The sequence below is a fragment of the Thamnophis sirtalis genome, unplaced genomic scaffold, assembly GCF_051295495.1.
Source record: "Thamnophis sirtalis isolate CommonGarterSnake01/CBP01778 unplaced genomic scaffold, rThaSir2_p1.2 scaffold_3, whole genome shotgun sequence".
Lineage (NCBI taxonomy): Eukaryota > Metazoa > Chordata > Lepidosauria > Squamata > Natricidae > Thamnophis > Thamnophis sirtalis.
Window position 1 is genome coordinate 175,220,076 of NW_028261383.1, and position 15,902 is coordinate 175,235,977.

The following is a 15,902-nucleotide window of genomic DNA, read 5'->3' on the forward strand; positions in this document are numbered from 1 at the left end:
CGAACTGGTTGAAACCCACCCCTGGTTTAGAGGTGCATATATTCAAGCTTGAGAAAAGGAAGTTAAGCGTCTACGGGGAAGGGAGGAAAGAGGTTTTGCTTGACTACAGGAAGCGGGTGAAGTGGAAGTTCCTGTCAATGAGAATGCAGACTGTCCACGAGCTCTGTTTAGTTGCCACGTTGCAGTTAAAAGAAATCCAGCTTTATGGCAATGTCAAATAAATGAGTGCCCTCAAAAAAACGCATCTTTTGAACAAAACGGTCAGCAAGAAGTTTAGCAAATGGCAGAAATCTCCTCCATTTGTGTTTTATCCATTCTAACTGGCAATCTACTGTGGATACTCTTCATTAAAATGAAGTTGTGGACAGACTGTGCATCTCTTACGCAGGATATAATACTGTGTCACCACGGAACCAATTTTTATCTAGGCTTCCTCCTCCAGGACACTAACCCGGTTACCACGTATCCAGGTGGCAAAGTTCTGTGCTGCTGTAATGTCCATAAGAAAAAAAATTGGCTACAGAAGTATAGTTGTCATCTTGTACCAATTATCTGGACATACCTCTAACAATCTTTGGACCATAATGTTATTATCCACTTTTTAATGTCAATACTTTTAATTATATTTTAATATGTTAGTATTTTTAATATAGTGTAAAGACAAATGTATATTTTGCTGGTCTTTGACCGTAATAAAGATCTTACTTACTTTCTGTATTTGTAACGCAGAGATCAAGGAAGAAACGCTAGAAAGGATCATTAGTTTCAGTTTAGAGCAGGATCTAACTTAGCAATAGCAATAGCAGTTAGACCTATATACCGCTTCATAGGGCTTTCAGCCCTCTCTAAGCGGTTTACAGAGTCAGCATATTGCCCCCAACAATCCGATAGATAGATAGATAGATAGATAGATAGATAGATAGATAGATAGATAGATAGATAGATAGATGATAGATAGATAGATAGATAGATAGATAGATAGACAGACAGACAGAGATATAGATATAGATATAGATATACATATACATATACATATACATATACATATAGATAGATAGCAATAGCAACAGCAATAGCAGTTAGACTTATATACCGCTTCATAGGGCTTTCAGCCCTCTCTAAGCGGTTTACAGAGTCAGCATATCGCCCACACAGTCTGGGTCCTCATTTCACCCACCTCGGAAGGATGGAAGGCTGAGTCAACCCTGAGCCAGTGAGATTAGAACAGCCGAACTGCAGAACTGCAGAACTGCAGTCAGCTGAAGTAGCCTGCAGTGCTGCATTTAACCACTGCGCCACCTCGGCTTGCTGCGTTGCATTGTCTTTCTCATATGTATGGGCTGGATCCATCATGCTAACGACAAATATACGTCTTACTCTGTTGCCTTTCCTCAAAGAGCACTTCTCCCTTTTATTCCTAGGAGCTGGTGGAGTTCTACCAAGAAAATTCACTGAAAGATTGCTTTAAGACTCTTGATACAGTCCTGCAGTTTTCTTTCAAGGAGCCAGAAAGTAAAATAGGATCCAAGCCGTCTGGTACGTGATCTATGCCTTTAGTTTCAAAATCCAGGTGACCTGATGTGGAACAAGAATTAATAGGAAAGCAATGGAGATTAGATTTAGATTTAGATTTAGATTTAGTTTATTTGTATGCCGCCCTTCTCCGGGAGGGACTCAGGGTGGCGAACAACTCAAAAGGGGAAAAAGGGGATACAAACACAATACACGTAATTAAAATACACAAAAGTCATACAGCCATACAAGTCGAGAGGGGAGGGGAACTCATCAACCCCAGGCCTGCCGGCACAGCCAGGTTTTGACGGATCTCTGTGTGACTCTCCTATCAGATTTGGATGGTGACAGCGGACATATAATGTAATGTAATCTAGAGGGAGGGAGTACATTTCAAAGGAATAAGAGCCATCGGAATTTAGATAGTTTGGTTGGCATGAAAAGGCTCAAGTCAGCTCCTCAACAAGGAATCCTTAATGGTACTACATCTACATGGAGGGAAGTAAGCAGTGGCATACAACAAGATTCCATCTTAGGTCCAGTGCTCTTCAATATCCTCATAGCAATAGCAATAGCAGTTAGACTTATATACCGCTTCATAGGGCTTTCAGCCCTCTCTAAGCGGTTTACAGAGTCAGCATATTGCCCCCAACAATCCAGGTCCTCATTTCACCCATCTCGGAAGGATGGAAGGCTGAGTCAACCTTGAGCCAGTGAGATTTGAACAGCCGAACTGCAGAACTGCAGTCAGCTGAAGTAGCCTGCAGTGCTGCATTTAACCACTGCGCCACCTCGGCTCTTGCGTGATGGCGAAGAACGGTCCCAACAGGCCTACCGGAAGTTCGGAGGCTTCAGTGAGGCCTGCGCACATGCACGGGGGAGGTGGAGGGTTGTGCACGCATGCATGGGTTGGAGGGCAGTGCATTATGGGTGTGGGAATGCACGCATGCAGTATCTTTTGCTCGCGCGCCCTTTCGGCACCTGAGCAGAAAAACGTTCGCCATCCCTGCCCTCGATGATAGGCTGAAGATCCAGATGGATCTTGACAGACGTGAACATTGGGGTTCCACCACAAAACCGTGTTCGACTAAAGCGCGCTCGATGAAACCGCGTAGCTGATGTCATCAACAGGGCGACAACAGCACGGAGACAGAAGCACGCTGTAAACGCTAAACCTAAAATTAACACCTAAACCTAACCCCCCTAAACTTAATCCTAAACCTAACCCTAATCCTAACCCTTAACCTAACCCTAAACCTAACCCTAACCCTTAACCTAATCCTAAACCTCACCCTAAACCTAACCCTTAACCTAACCCTAAACCTAATCCTAACCCTTAACCTAACCCTAAACCTAACCCTAAACCTAACCCTTAACCTAACCCTAAACCTAACCCTAACCCTAACCCTAACCCTAACCCTAACCCTAAACCTAAACCTTAACCTAAAGCTAACCCTAAACCTAACCCTAACCCTTAACCTAATCCTAAACCTAACCCTAAACCTAACCCTTAACCTAACCCTAAACCTAACCCTAAACCTAACCCTAAACCTAACCCTAAACCTAACCCTAAACCTAACCCTTACCTTAAGTTGAATCGGCTTGCTTTCAAAGCGCTATTTAAAGCGCCCTTCTTTCTCCGCGCTCGCTGTTGTCGCCCTGTTGATGACGTCAGCGACGCGGTTTAATCGGGCGCGGCTTAGTCGAGCGCGGTTTTGTCGTGCCACGGAACATTGGGCCCTATCTAACAAAATGAAATGTAATATAGAGAAAAGTAGAATCTTACACTTAGGCAAGAAAAACCAAAAACACACATATAGACTGGGTGGAAACCTGGCTTAATAGCAGTAACTGTGAGAGGGATTTTGGGAGTCTTAGTGGGCGACCAATTAAATATGAACCAACAGTGTGTGGCGGCAGCCAAAAGACCAAATGCAATCCTAAAAGGCATTAACAGAGAGATACAATCAAGATCAAGGAAGTTACTAATGCCACTCTATAAAGCATTAGTAAGACCACACTTAGAATACCCAGTTTTGGTCACAAGACTATAAAAAAGATGTTGAGATTCTAGAAAGAGTGCAGAGAAGAGCAATCAAGGTGATCGGGGGAGTGGAGGCTAAAACATACGATGGACGGTTGCAGGAATTCGCCATGGCTAGCCTAGTGAAGAGAAAGGACCAGGGGAGACAGGATAGCAGCATTCCAGTATCTGAGGGGTTGCCACGGAGAGGAGGTGGCTAAGCTATTTTCCAAAGCACCTGAAGGCCAGACAAGGAAAAATGGATGGAAACTGAACAAGGAAAGATTCAACGTGGAGATAAGGAGAATTTTTCTGACAGTGAGAGCAATCAACCCATGGAACAGAAGTTGCCTTCGGAAGTTATGGGAGCTTCATCACTGGAAGCTTTCAAGAAGTGACTGGACTGCCATTTGTCAGAAATGCATAGGGTCTCCTGCTTGGGCAAGGGGTTGGACTAGATGACCTACAAGGCCCCTTCCAACTCTGTTAATCTTTTGGAGTTCATCAATATAGTGCAGTGTTTCTCAACCTTGTCAACTTGAAGATGTCCGGACTTTAACTCCTAGAATTCCCCAGCCAGCGAATGCTGGCTGGGGAATTCTGGGAGTTGAAGTCCGGACATCTTCAAGTTGACAAGGTTGAGAAACACTGATATAGTGTACAGCAATAAAGTTCAATCAATGTCAATTTTCACATTGGGAAGGCAATCCTGGACGTAAAAAAAATTCCTATCTTCCTTCAGTGGTTAGTTGGCTTCTCCTGTACCCATTAGTCTGCTACATCTCAAGGAGAAGGGGGAAACCACAAATGGAATACTATCTTCCACAATCTATTCCAAATATCTGATTTGATCCTGTGCTCTTCTTCTGCATCACAAAGGCAAAGTTGTCTTCAAGGGCAGTTCAATTGTCGGTGACTTCATGAACATGTTTACATCAATGTTCCCTCTAATTTTTTTTCAGGGTGAGCGGAAAAGTATAGTGTTTGAGCGGCACAGTTTCATGCCTGAGCACCTAAGAGAGCAACAGTTTGAACTTCTGTCTCGTCTGCTGGACATTTGCACAACATTCCAAGCGCCAAGCACCAATTGTGAGCGAGGTTTCAGCCTGATGAATGCCAGGCATGAAAATGTGCTACTCAAACACTATACTTTTCCGCTCACCCTGAAAAAAAAAAGACTTCTGCTCAGCTTTTAGATCATTAGACTGGCTAGAGAGAGACATGGCACCAACAGGTCCTGGGTCCTGGCATTTCGCAGGCAACCTGTCCTCTCACATTCCTTTGGAATGCAACCCATCACATTTGAATTAGATTTTGCCAATTATCCTATTAAAAGATAATCCTATTATTCTAAAATATGACTAACTCGATATTAAAAATGTAAATATTTAATGCTGATAAATAATAGCAGTAATTGTTATTTAGTATGATTAAAATCAGTATTGATATATCAATATATCTATCAAAATTGACAATAAACACTAAAATAACAATACAAATATATAATGTGGAATATAAATGTAATAAATATAATATATAAATACAACATAAATGTAATAAAATAATTTATCATGAAACTCTCCCCCTTTAAAGTAATAAGATCAATTAAATAGTCTAGCAAGTTTGGACAATATGCTATATGTTATGTTACTTAAGAATATATATGCCTCAGAATCAGATACAACATCCACATCATTTCCAGCTGAGTCAATAAAATGATATGCCATGCCAAAACTATTTTAAATAAAAATATGAAATTAATCAAGTATTGCATTTATTTTTCAAAATGAATGTAGAATTTTTATTATTATTTAAGTTTTGTACCCTATCTTTTCTAACTAACGTTAACTTTAAAAAGATGTTACATCAGACTACAATACAAGTAATTAAATGAAGACTAAAATAAGTGTTTTGGCATATTGAGCTTTTTATATTTCTTTCTAATATTTCTTCCTTAGTTGAGAACTTCCTCCTCAGCTTACTTACGCATTAACTGTTTGTTGCTTTTATGGTTTATTCATTCACTGCTCTATCTTCAGTTTTTTTCACAGGGGGCAGGGCTTCCTTCCTTCCTTCCCTCCACTCCTTTGGCCACCAATTTTGATCCAACTCTCTCTCTCTCTCTCACACACACACACACACTCTCTCTCTCTCTCTCTCTCTCTCTCACACACACACACACACACACACACACACACAGAGAGAGAGAGAGAGAGAGAGAGAGAGAGAGAGAGACGTGTTCTTTGGGGGGGGGGTTGAATTACTCCGCCTCACTGCGCAAAGTCGGCTCAGCATGTGTTCGGCCCCTGCTTACGCTGAATCAAATCTGCAGCCGGCGGGACCATTTCAAAGCTGCCAGTCCTCTTGCTCCTTCTCCTTCACCGGCAAAGCAGCGGCGGTGGTGCCTCCCCCTTCGCTCGGAGCACCTCAGCTGGGCTCTGGGTTATGCCTGCCATCGCCTCCACCTCCGCCGCTTTCCTACTAGCTCCCGCGGCCTCAAAAGCACGGCAGAGGAGGAAGGGGGAGGGATAACGCGGGGGCCAGCTCAGGTGCTCCGCGTGGAGAGAGAGGCACCACTGCGGGAGCTTTGCTGGTGAAGGAGAAGAAGCAAGAGGACTGGCGGCTCATCAAAACAAGTCTGGGGAGGTCCTTTGCAAGCGGCCAGTTCTAGCTGCCTGCAAAGGACTTCTCCACGTTTGCTTTGGTAGAAAGCTCTGCGCGGCAGTTAGAAAGCTCTGCGCGGAGGTTTCTAGCGACGTGCGCGGCCGCGCACGCGCGCACCTTAGAGGGAACAGTGGTTTACATAGTTTGCTTGGCAATGATATAGACCCTGCTTAGCGTTTCGAAATTAGCCAAGATTGGCTGTAACCTTGCTAGGCATTCTCTATCCTCCTTCTACTTGCTAAAATCCTATTTGGCTCATTTAAGCTCCCACTTAATTGGCCATTGCATAAAAGAGATATATATTTTCACTATTGTGGGCAAATATATCTGCTGCAGAGAAGTCTGAAATGAGATTTGAGATGCTTGTTGAGATTTTGCAGACCTACGTTGATTCTCAGACAGCATATTGCTTGCCCTTCTTATGGTTATGCCATAAGAATTATAGAACAATTAAGATTCTCTGCAGTTCTAGGGACCTGGTGAATCTTATCCGGTTCTGTCTGACTACTACTAAACTCATATTGTTTTTTTAAAACAGGGAAAAGTCTCAAGTACTTTGGCTCAGCCAAGGCTCGCTATAATTTCTGTGCACGAGATCGGACTGAATTGTCCTTGTCAGAGGGAGACATCATAAAGATTCTCAATAAGAAAGGACAGCCAGGATGGTGGAAAGGAGAGATCTATGGTCGAGTGAGTATCTTTGCATCCATATAAGCGTGACTTGTTTGATTGCAGAATTTAGGATAAAAGTGGGATTCCTATACAAACAGATCAGCTACTATTTAAACATGCTATGGCGTATTCCATTGCTGCTAAAAAGTCAAACTTTCAATTAGGATAAGCTGTAGCAGTGGATAGGTTCCTACTGCTGGGTGATCAGACAAAAATCTACGTTAACAATTTGCTAGTTTAGAGTTTAGAAAATGTTGGCGTCAATATAGGAATAGTTAACATTTCAACAGTAAGGATCAGCAACTCTTCCCTTGGCTTAGAATATTTTCTTTGTTTATTGGATTCTAATAAGTCTTGGCCTATGTTTTCTCCCTGCAGATTGGCTGGTTCCCAGCAAATTATGTAGAAGAGGATTATTCAGAATATTGCTGAGATCACCACATTCAATGCAGCATCTTTTCCCATGTGCAAAAACTATTATTTATGAACCCTTTTTTCCCCCTGCCTTTTCATCACCCACCAGATCCTGCCTAAACCCCCTCCCCATTACATGTTCTTGTCTAATAAACTGGATACTGTAGAAATAACATCCTGGTAAAGTGTGTCTGTGCCTGTTCTAAAGAGAAAAGAACATTGTAAGAATTCACAATACAAACTATTTTCTTTAAAATCTGAAAATTACTCTTAAGAATAAGTAGGTTACTTTTGGATATCTATAGTAACTGCATACTCCAGTATGTAGGTTTTTTTTTTAATTTTCCATTATCCAATGGACAGTAGAATGCTTTAAAACTATGTCTGAAATCTGGGTTGCAACTTCTTCAGACTATTCTTCATTGCTGGTAATGAATAACAAAGGAAATAGTTTATATGTGGCCCTCAAACTCATGGTATCTTCCAGGTCAAACCAGGGAATAATTACAGTATCTTATTTCTGTGGAAAGCAGCTTTGCAAAACCAAACACTTTTTCTGAGTTGCTAATGTTGTATCAATTTAATCTTTAGGATTTCCAGTTTAGATCTCCAGATGCAACTAAAAAAGAATGTACTGAACCAAACTTTTGCCTGAAATTGAGTGGAATTAGCACAAAATACATATACCACTAAGGCTACATGGTTTAATGATATTCAGAATTAGAGAGTTTGCATAGTCTTCTGAACTATAATTCCCTCTGAATTCTCTTCTCTCCAAATACTTCTTTTTTTATATAAAATTGAGGTTCAAAAGTTTGGGTTCTGTTTATTCTTTTTGGATATCTCACTCAGGGTCTGTCCTAACTGAAAATTACCAGTGTCATCAAACCAGCCTGCCTTAATTGGAGGAAGCATTATTAAATGATTTCAATTGTCAAAACCTCTCTCTCTCTCTCTGTAAGTAAAGCCAGAAATTTATACTGCTGCAAGATTTGATATTTTTAAAAAGTAAATTCTTTCAGTAGCAGCCTTCCCGCGTGTAACATCTTCCTAAACAACTAGGCCACCATTCTCCAGAGGTAAAGACTGCAAGTCCAAGAATTCTCAAGAAAGGATTCACAATCAACATTTTTTTTTCTGGAAAGCTCAAATTGGAGAAGATTAAGCTAGCTCATGGACATGGTTGATTTATTTTAAACCAACTTGTGCACTTTCCTCACCTGGGAAATCTCCCATTGCTTCTTACTGCATTTAAGGAGGCAAAGACATTCAATAAAACACCAGGAGGTAGTTTAGCCCTGTCTTTCACATCCTTTTCATTCTGAGGCTTCTCGGTGCAATCTGAGAACACAAAGAGAAGTAAGCCTGATCAAACAATCTCTGTTGGGTCATGAAGAGTCAAATGTAACTGGACAAGATTTTATCTGTCCCTAGAATCTTTCAAACACAAGTTCTTTATTAAGCACCAGCCTTCATACCCTGAAACTTCAATCTACTCTGCAATAATCTTGCAATCTCTTTCTGTGGGATCTGGTGAGATGTTTCAGTGTAATCCCTTCCCTTTCAATTCATTTGATAAACTAACCCTTACATTTCTAGAATAGCCGTTTCTAGAATAGCCAATAACCACAATAAAAAATGGATATAATGGTTTCAACTAACTGTGAACCGATCCTAACGTTGTGCGTTATTACAAAATCTATATTTTTTGAGTTATAAATTCGTCCGCCTGACTTACAGTTTGATTCAGCTCAGATTTATTTATTTATTCATTCACTGTATTAAATTTATCTGCCGCCTATCTCACTATCCAGAGCAACTCTGAACAGCTTTGCAGTTTTCCTGCAAAGTACTTAGGAGATGGGGTTCAAAGATTTGTGGGCCTGGTACCCCACCTTGCCATGGGAGTAACTAATGTTGCTTCTTCTATTCCTCTGTGAAATTCTGTTTTTTCTATACTAGCCACTTTTTTGATCACACTAATAAGCATGAACTCCCTTCTTCCCAGTGGTGGGTTTCCAAAAAATTTTGGGAACCTCTTCTATAGGTGTGGCCTGCTTTCCGGGTCCACTGGTGGAACCTCTTCTAACCGGTTCAGTAGATTTGACGAACTGGTTCTACCAAATAGGTGCGAACTGGTAGGAACCCACCTCTGCTTCTTCCGCAATCTATCCTTAGGTTTACAAAAACTTGAAAGCCAGTTTCACTGCTGCATTAATTTTATACATCTTGATTTATTGTTATATCCTTCAGGTAATGATAAACTGGTTTGTTTTGCTGAAGATAAATTAGGCATGCCTCTTTATGGGTAAAGAGCTAATACTAGCATGCCTGAATCCCATCACCCTGGAGCTGAAGGGGAGAACTCTTTGTTATGGAGAACAGACTGGATCAGGCATTTTAATGGCCCGTTAAGAAAACAGGGGGGGGGCTATTAAGAGTGAGTCTGTCTCCTGCCTAAATACATGTTTCTCCATTTCTGATGCAGGGAAATATAATATTCTGCCTTTTCAATATTTCCCAGGGCAGTGATGGTGAACCTATTAGCACGTGAGTTCACCCTTTTTTAAAGCCATTTTTCTCCCTCCCCAGGCTCCCCAGAGGCTTTACAGGAGCCTGGGGAGGGCGAAAAGAGCCTCCCCCACCCCCTCCTGAGGCCCTCCGGAGGCTTCATGAGCTTCCGTGAAGCCTCCGGAGCGCAAAAAAACAATGGGGAAACCGGAAGTTCTGTAGTGCACGCACGCGCACTGGGGGGGGGTGTCGTGCATTGCATTATGGGTGCAGCATGCCCGCACATGATACCCCCACACACACACTTATGGCACTCGAGCCAAAAAAGGTTCACCATTGCTGGCTTAGAGAATTGGCCTTGCATAGCCCCATGGGAGTCTGGCAACCAATCAGAATGCAAGCTCAAGATCAAAGGCCAGAGAGGGCATAAAACCAGGGACTTTCAGCATCTCAGCCCCTTCCCTTCTCTTCTTCTCCACCAACATTGAAGCACGTGATCACCTTTTCTGCTCAGGGCTCAAGCCAGGTGGTCCTGTCCACCTGATGAAAGAAATGTCCTTCTGGGTTCGGCTCCAAGTGGGGAAAAAGACACTGGAGACATGGAGGCTGCTTCGAAAGACGGTTTATTGGTGGACAGGACCACGTGGCTTGAGCCCTGGGCAGAAAAGGTGATCACATGCTTCAGTGTTGGTGGAGAAGAAGAGAAGGGCCCAGGGAGGGGCTTGCTAGGCTTTTTATAACCTGTTCAGTCCCTCCTCTCTGTTTCCTGTTCCTGTGTAAGAAATGTATTCTGATTGGTTGTCAGACTCCCATGGGGCCATGCAGGGGGCTACTCTCTAGGCTGCGTTTTGAATCCAGGTTTGGTTGAGTTCTCAGATGCCATGTGGTCAGTTGGGGCCAATGTTATCATGCTTTAATCCCATCCCCCCTGCATCTGAAGTGGAGAAGCCTTTATTATGTAAAGGGCCCTTCTTAATGGCCCATTGACAAAAGTGGAGATGGGCAGGAAGCTACAGGCAGCTATTCTTTCTTTTTTTAAAACATGTTTCTTCCTTTTCACATCCAGAGAAATATTCTGCCTTTCAATGTTTCCTAGGATATTTCATTTTTCTGGGAGAGGGCTGGGTGGTAACTTCCTACACACCATTAAAACCATCTTCCCAAGCAGCCTCCAGGTCTCCAGTGTCTTTTTCCCCACTTGGAGCCGGGACGCAGGAGGACATTTCTTCCAACACTAGTTCTCCTTTTGGGAATTTAACTTCTATTGACCCTCGAAAGCCGACGCCGGGGCTCTTATTAACCATTTATCGTTATTGTCAATCTCTTATTAAACCATTCAAAGTGCTAGCAAGGCATCCTCGCTTCGCTTCCATTTCTCCATCTTCTTTTGAATGGGAAATCCTTTTTTTTTTACTATCTGGTCTTCCAGTCGGCTAAGGGAAACCAGAGGCAGCTCACTGGATGGCGGGGGGGCCCTTAAGGCAGCAAGCCGGGCGGATTGCTCGGCTTCCACGGCAGCCAGATTTGCAATGATTAAAGCCCCTTCCCCCGCTGTATTAGCCTCAGCCGCAGTGGTACCGGCAGTGCGCATGCGCATCGGCAGCCAACGCCGGCTCGGACGGGCGATGGGGGATGGGGGGGGGAAGAGACCTGGGAAGGCAAGTCCGCGCGCGCGCGCGCGCGCGCCTCTCCATCCAGGCAAGGCGCGCGCCTCCGCCTTAACTCCTCCCCTTTTCAAAGGAGCGAGGAAGAGCCACTTCATTGGCTGAGGCTAATGAAAGAGGCGGGGCTTAAAAGAGAAAAAAAACTCTAAATCCATTTTCCCTAAAGAGCATCTATGTCTCCCCATCCTGCTTCTTGTCTTACTGTACCCCATCTCCGTTATACCCAAAACAGCTTTTGAACTGTTTTAAAAAAACACACAAACACACACAAATCAGATCGAGTCCCTTAAGAGAGAAAAAAAACGCAAGGCTCGGAATAAAATAAAATAAAATAAACCCAACGTGAGGCGTTTTGCGATTGGTCCACTAATAGCTTACGTAATGCTCTTTAAAAAAAAAAAGCTTTGGCTCGTACTTCCTCCCTTCTTGTGATTGGCTTAATAGGTAAGCAAAGTCTTTGGAAGGTGTTAAAAAAAATCGAGGAGGTCTGTTGGCGGGGGTGATTGGTGGAAAGCAGGTTCGGGGGGGGCGGGAAGAGCTCTCTGATTGGTGGAAAAGACAAGCAGGTTCGAGCCAGAAGCAGGAGCGCCGCCCCCTTTCCCCCCCCCCCGTTCCTTCCTTCCTTTGCCGGCTTGGGGAAACGAATGAGCGCGAGCGGGCGGGCGCGCGAGCGGGGGCGCGCGCGCTCTCCCTGAGGAGAAAAACCCGTCCAGCTTGTTAGTTAGGAGAAGGGGGCGGGGGGCGGCGCGGGGGCGCGCGCGCCGTGCGCTCATTCGGTGCTACCTTATTGCGGGAGCGCGCCGTGAGAGGAGAAGGAGGAGGAGGAGGAGGAGGAAGGGGAGGGGGGGGAGCCTGAGAGAGAGCATCTCTTCCACACGCGCGTCGGCGGCAGCGGCGGCTCCTCCTTTGTTTCTCTCCCCCCCCCCACACGCCCCACAATCCACCCCCACATAGACCGCTCTGGAGCTCTCTCTCGGTCCGCCTGGCTGGCGGGGGCCGGCACGGTAAGGCGATGAGGGGTGGGGGGGTGGGGGGGAGGAAAGGAACGTTGATCGCGCAGGCGCGTGGATGAATGAATGGGTGAGTTGAGCGAACGTGTGAATGCTTTTAGAATGAATCGGGAGGCTGCGGGCGGGGATTTTTTTTGTGGGGGGTGGGTGTGTGGGGGCGCCGTTACTTTCCCTCCTGGAGTCTCTCATCATCTCTGCGATCGGCTTTTGAGGGTAAGACACGTTAAAGGCAGGCGGGGTGTGTGTGTGTGTGTGCCGAGCCCGCCTCTTTAGAGCCCCCCCCTGGCATTTCCCCTCCCCCCATCTCTCTCCCCCCCTTGTTCTCCTCCTACCAGCATACAATACTCCCTTCCCCCCCCCCCAGCCTTTGCATCCCTTTTGGGTACTTCTAAGCATCCTCGTTATTGATTCCCCCCCCCCAAGCTCTTTGTGGGAATGGATCCCTTCCTGATGGGTGTCCTATTTAGGTTTTATTTAGCAGTTCATTTGTTATTCATTTTTCATATCCCTACTTGATATTTCTCAAGTTATCTCCCCCCCCCCAAAATCCAGATCTCCAGCACAAACTGGTTTGAATTGAATTGAATTTAATGTGTGTCCTATTTAGGTTTTATTTAGCAGTTCATTGATTATTCATTTTTCATATCCCTACTTGATATTCCTCAAGTTATCCCCACCCCCACCCCCCCAAAAAAAAATCCAGATCTCCAGCACAAACTGGTTTGAATTGAATTGGATTTATTAAATTTCTATGCCGCCCAATCCCGAAGGGACTCCGGGCGGCTTACAGAAATAAAAAGAAATGAAAAGAACTTGAAAACAATAGGACAAGCGAAGTTAAAAAAGGAACACAACAAACAAGAGAAACAGTTGTAGAGAAAATTAAGAGTTGGGGAAAAAGGTAGGATTTTGGGGGTATATGATTTATTAAATGAATATGGCAACGCAGGAAATCAGATTATTATTATTATTATTTTTGCTGATCGCGCGACGTATTAAATGAATGTGGCAACGCAGGAAATCAGATTATTATTATTTATTTTTTTCGCTGACCGCGCGACGTAAAGTTTGTGTTCAAAAACATCTCGGGGTGATGGTAAAAGGCTAGTTGGGATTTCGGAGTGTTTAAATTCACTTCCCTTTGTTCTTAGTCCTTCCTCTGAGAGTGCCCATCTTTTTTCTCCCCGAATAAGCTTCTTTTCACCTTTTCTGCCATTAGCTCTTCCTTCCATCCTTCCATCCTGCATCCCCACAAAGAAAAATATTCCCCAGGATCTGTGTTATCAATCTGTAGCGATTGTAGCTAGTCCAATGGTTCCAGTAATGGTGGAGAAAAAGTAGATTGTAGTCCGCTTGTGTAATCACAATTGCAAAGGGTCATATACTGCTATCTGTACTCTGGTTTCTCTTCAGATCGTATAAGTCTTTCACTATCTGATCTGGATGCTGGTATTATTGTGAACCTCGTTGGACCAGGCAGGCCTTAAGGGTTGTCTATTGCTCTACAAAAGGATGCTTATTCGAGATTGCTTGATACATATTTCATTATTTTAAGGAAAATCCTAGTTTTTTTAAAGCACAGTAGCTGACTGAGAGAGCATTCTGGTTTTGTGATGTTTAAAGTTGATTGTACACAAATAAAGTTAATCCATGTGTCACTCCAGTGGTTTCCTTCACACTTACTTTCTCCGGGACTAATTCAAAGAGTTCTCCAATGTGGCTTTCCTTCCAGCTACCTTTGATGTCACTTCATCAAAACCTCTTGGTTTTCATTCTTATGAAGAATAATTCAGTTTTCCTCTATCTCCCCCTTTTAAAAATGTTCTAGTCTTTGGTTATGTGGTTCCTCCGACTGTTTTTTTTTAGCTTTGGTACTGTTTTCTTGTATTGGCTCATCAAAGTCTTATCTATTCTTGTCTCCACTTTCTTATGGGCTAATTCTAGAATATTAGTATCAGAAGAGAATCCGAATAGAGCTGGAAGGAGATCCTATACCATTTTAGACAAGTGATTGTCCAGTCTTTTCTTAAAAACCTCCAATGCTGAAGCACCCACGATTTCTGAAGGCCAGCTGTTCCACTGGTTAATTGTCCTCGCTGTTAGGAATTTTCTCCTTACTTACAGGCTGCTTCTCTCCTTGAATAGTTTCCATCCATTGTTTCTTGTCCTGCCCTCTGGTGGTTTGGAAAACAAATTGATTCCCTCTCTCTCTTTGTGACAGCTTCTCAAGTACTGGAATAGTGCTATCATGTCCCCCACCCCCCTAGTCCTCCTTTTCTCTAGACTAGCCAAACCCAAATCCTGCAACTGTTCTTCGTATGTTTTATCTTCCAGGCCTTTAATCAGGGGGGCCTGTGAAACATCCAGCCCCGCGGAAATTGTGAATGTTGCGGTTTTGTTTTTAAAGTGTTGTCTTTGTCTAGTCTTCCCCCTTCCCTTGTCTATTGTGAGCCGCCTGGAGTCCTTCGGGAGTGGGCGGCATACAAGACAAATAAATACAATACAATACAATACAATCATCTTAATTGCTCTTCTTTGCACTTTTTCCAAAGTCTCAACATCTTTTTTTGTAATGTGGCGACCATAACTGGATGCAGTATTCCAGGTGTGGCCTTACTAAGGCTTTATAAAGCAGTACTAATATTTCACGTGATTTTGATTCAGTGCCTCTGTTTATAAGGGTTATATTAGCTTTTTTTGGCTGCTGTATCACATTGCTGCCTCGTGTTTAAGTGATCACCCACTAAGAATCCAAGGTCCCTCTCACAGTTACTGATTTTTTGAGTCAGGTCTCACCTAATCTGTTCTTGTACCTTTGTTTTTTCCTGCCTGGGTGCAAAATCTTGATTTTCTCCACATTGAATTTCATTCTGTTGGATAGGGCCCATTGATCAGGTCTGTCAAGATCTTTTTGGATCCCGAGTTTGTCTTCCGGGGTGTTGGCTATTCCTGCCAGCTTAGTGTCATCTGCAAATTTTATGAGTTCCCCTTCTATTCCCTCACTCTAAGTCATTTATGAAGATATTGGAGAGTACTGGGCCTAAGACAGACCCTTGTAGTACCCCACTGCTTACTTTCCTCCATGTGGATGTTGATACCATTAAGGCAGTGTTTTTCAACCTTGGCAACTTGAAGATGTCTGGACTTCAACTCCCAGAATTCCCCAGCCAGCATTTGCTGGCTGGGGAATTCTGGGAGTTGAAGTCCAGACATCTTCAAGTTGCCAAGGTTGAAAAACACTGCATTAAGGAGTACTCGTTGAGTGCTGTTTGTCATATTGAAAGGGTTTGGACTAAACCCTGTTCAGTGAAAAGGGTTTAACAAAGATGTCCTCTAAGGCTTATTTCTGGTCCCTCGTAATGAAGGAATGGAAGTGCTTTCTACCGTACCCTTATTCTTTTTTCTTCCAATCCGATTCCCTTATTCTGTTCT

At 43.6% G+C, this 15,902-nt stretch overlaps 3 protein-coding genes across 9 annotated transcripts in view; 2 read left to right on the top strand and 1 right to left on the bottom strand.

The window, feature by feature from the left end:
* VAV1 (vav guanine nucleotide exchange factor 1) overlaps window positions 1-7,458 on the top strand; it is an 80,142-nt gene extending 72,684 nt beyond the window's left edge. The window contains exons 25-27 of the mRNA XM_087711005.1: window positions 1,422-1,536; window positions 6,738-6,889; window positions 7,250-7,458. Coding sequence (XP_087567131.1) covers window positions 1,422-1,536; window positions 6,738-6,889; window positions 7,250-7,303 — 321 coding nt within the window. The 3' untranslated portion in view covers window positions 7,304-7,458. The remainder of the gene's footprint in view (window positions 1-1,421; window positions 1,537-6,737; window positions 6,890-7,249) is intronic.
* Window positions 1-15,902, bottom strand: part of FARSA (phenylalanyl-tRNA synthetase subunit alpha) — a 350,543-nt gene that overhangs the window by 135,025 nt on the left and 199,616 nt on the right. The window lies entirely within an intron of this gene.
* Window positions 12,386-15,902, top strand: part of SMARCA4 (SWI/SNF related BAF chromatin remodeling complex subunit ATPase 4) — an 89,675-nt gene continuing 86,158 nt past the window's right edge. For all 7 annotated transcript variants that reach the window (XM_087711008.1, XM_087711009.1, XM_087711010.1 and 4 more), the window contains exon 1: window positions 12,386-12,464. The gene's annotated coding sequence lies outside the window, so the exon portion shown is untranslated. The remainder of the gene's footprint in view (window positions 12,465-15,902) is intronic.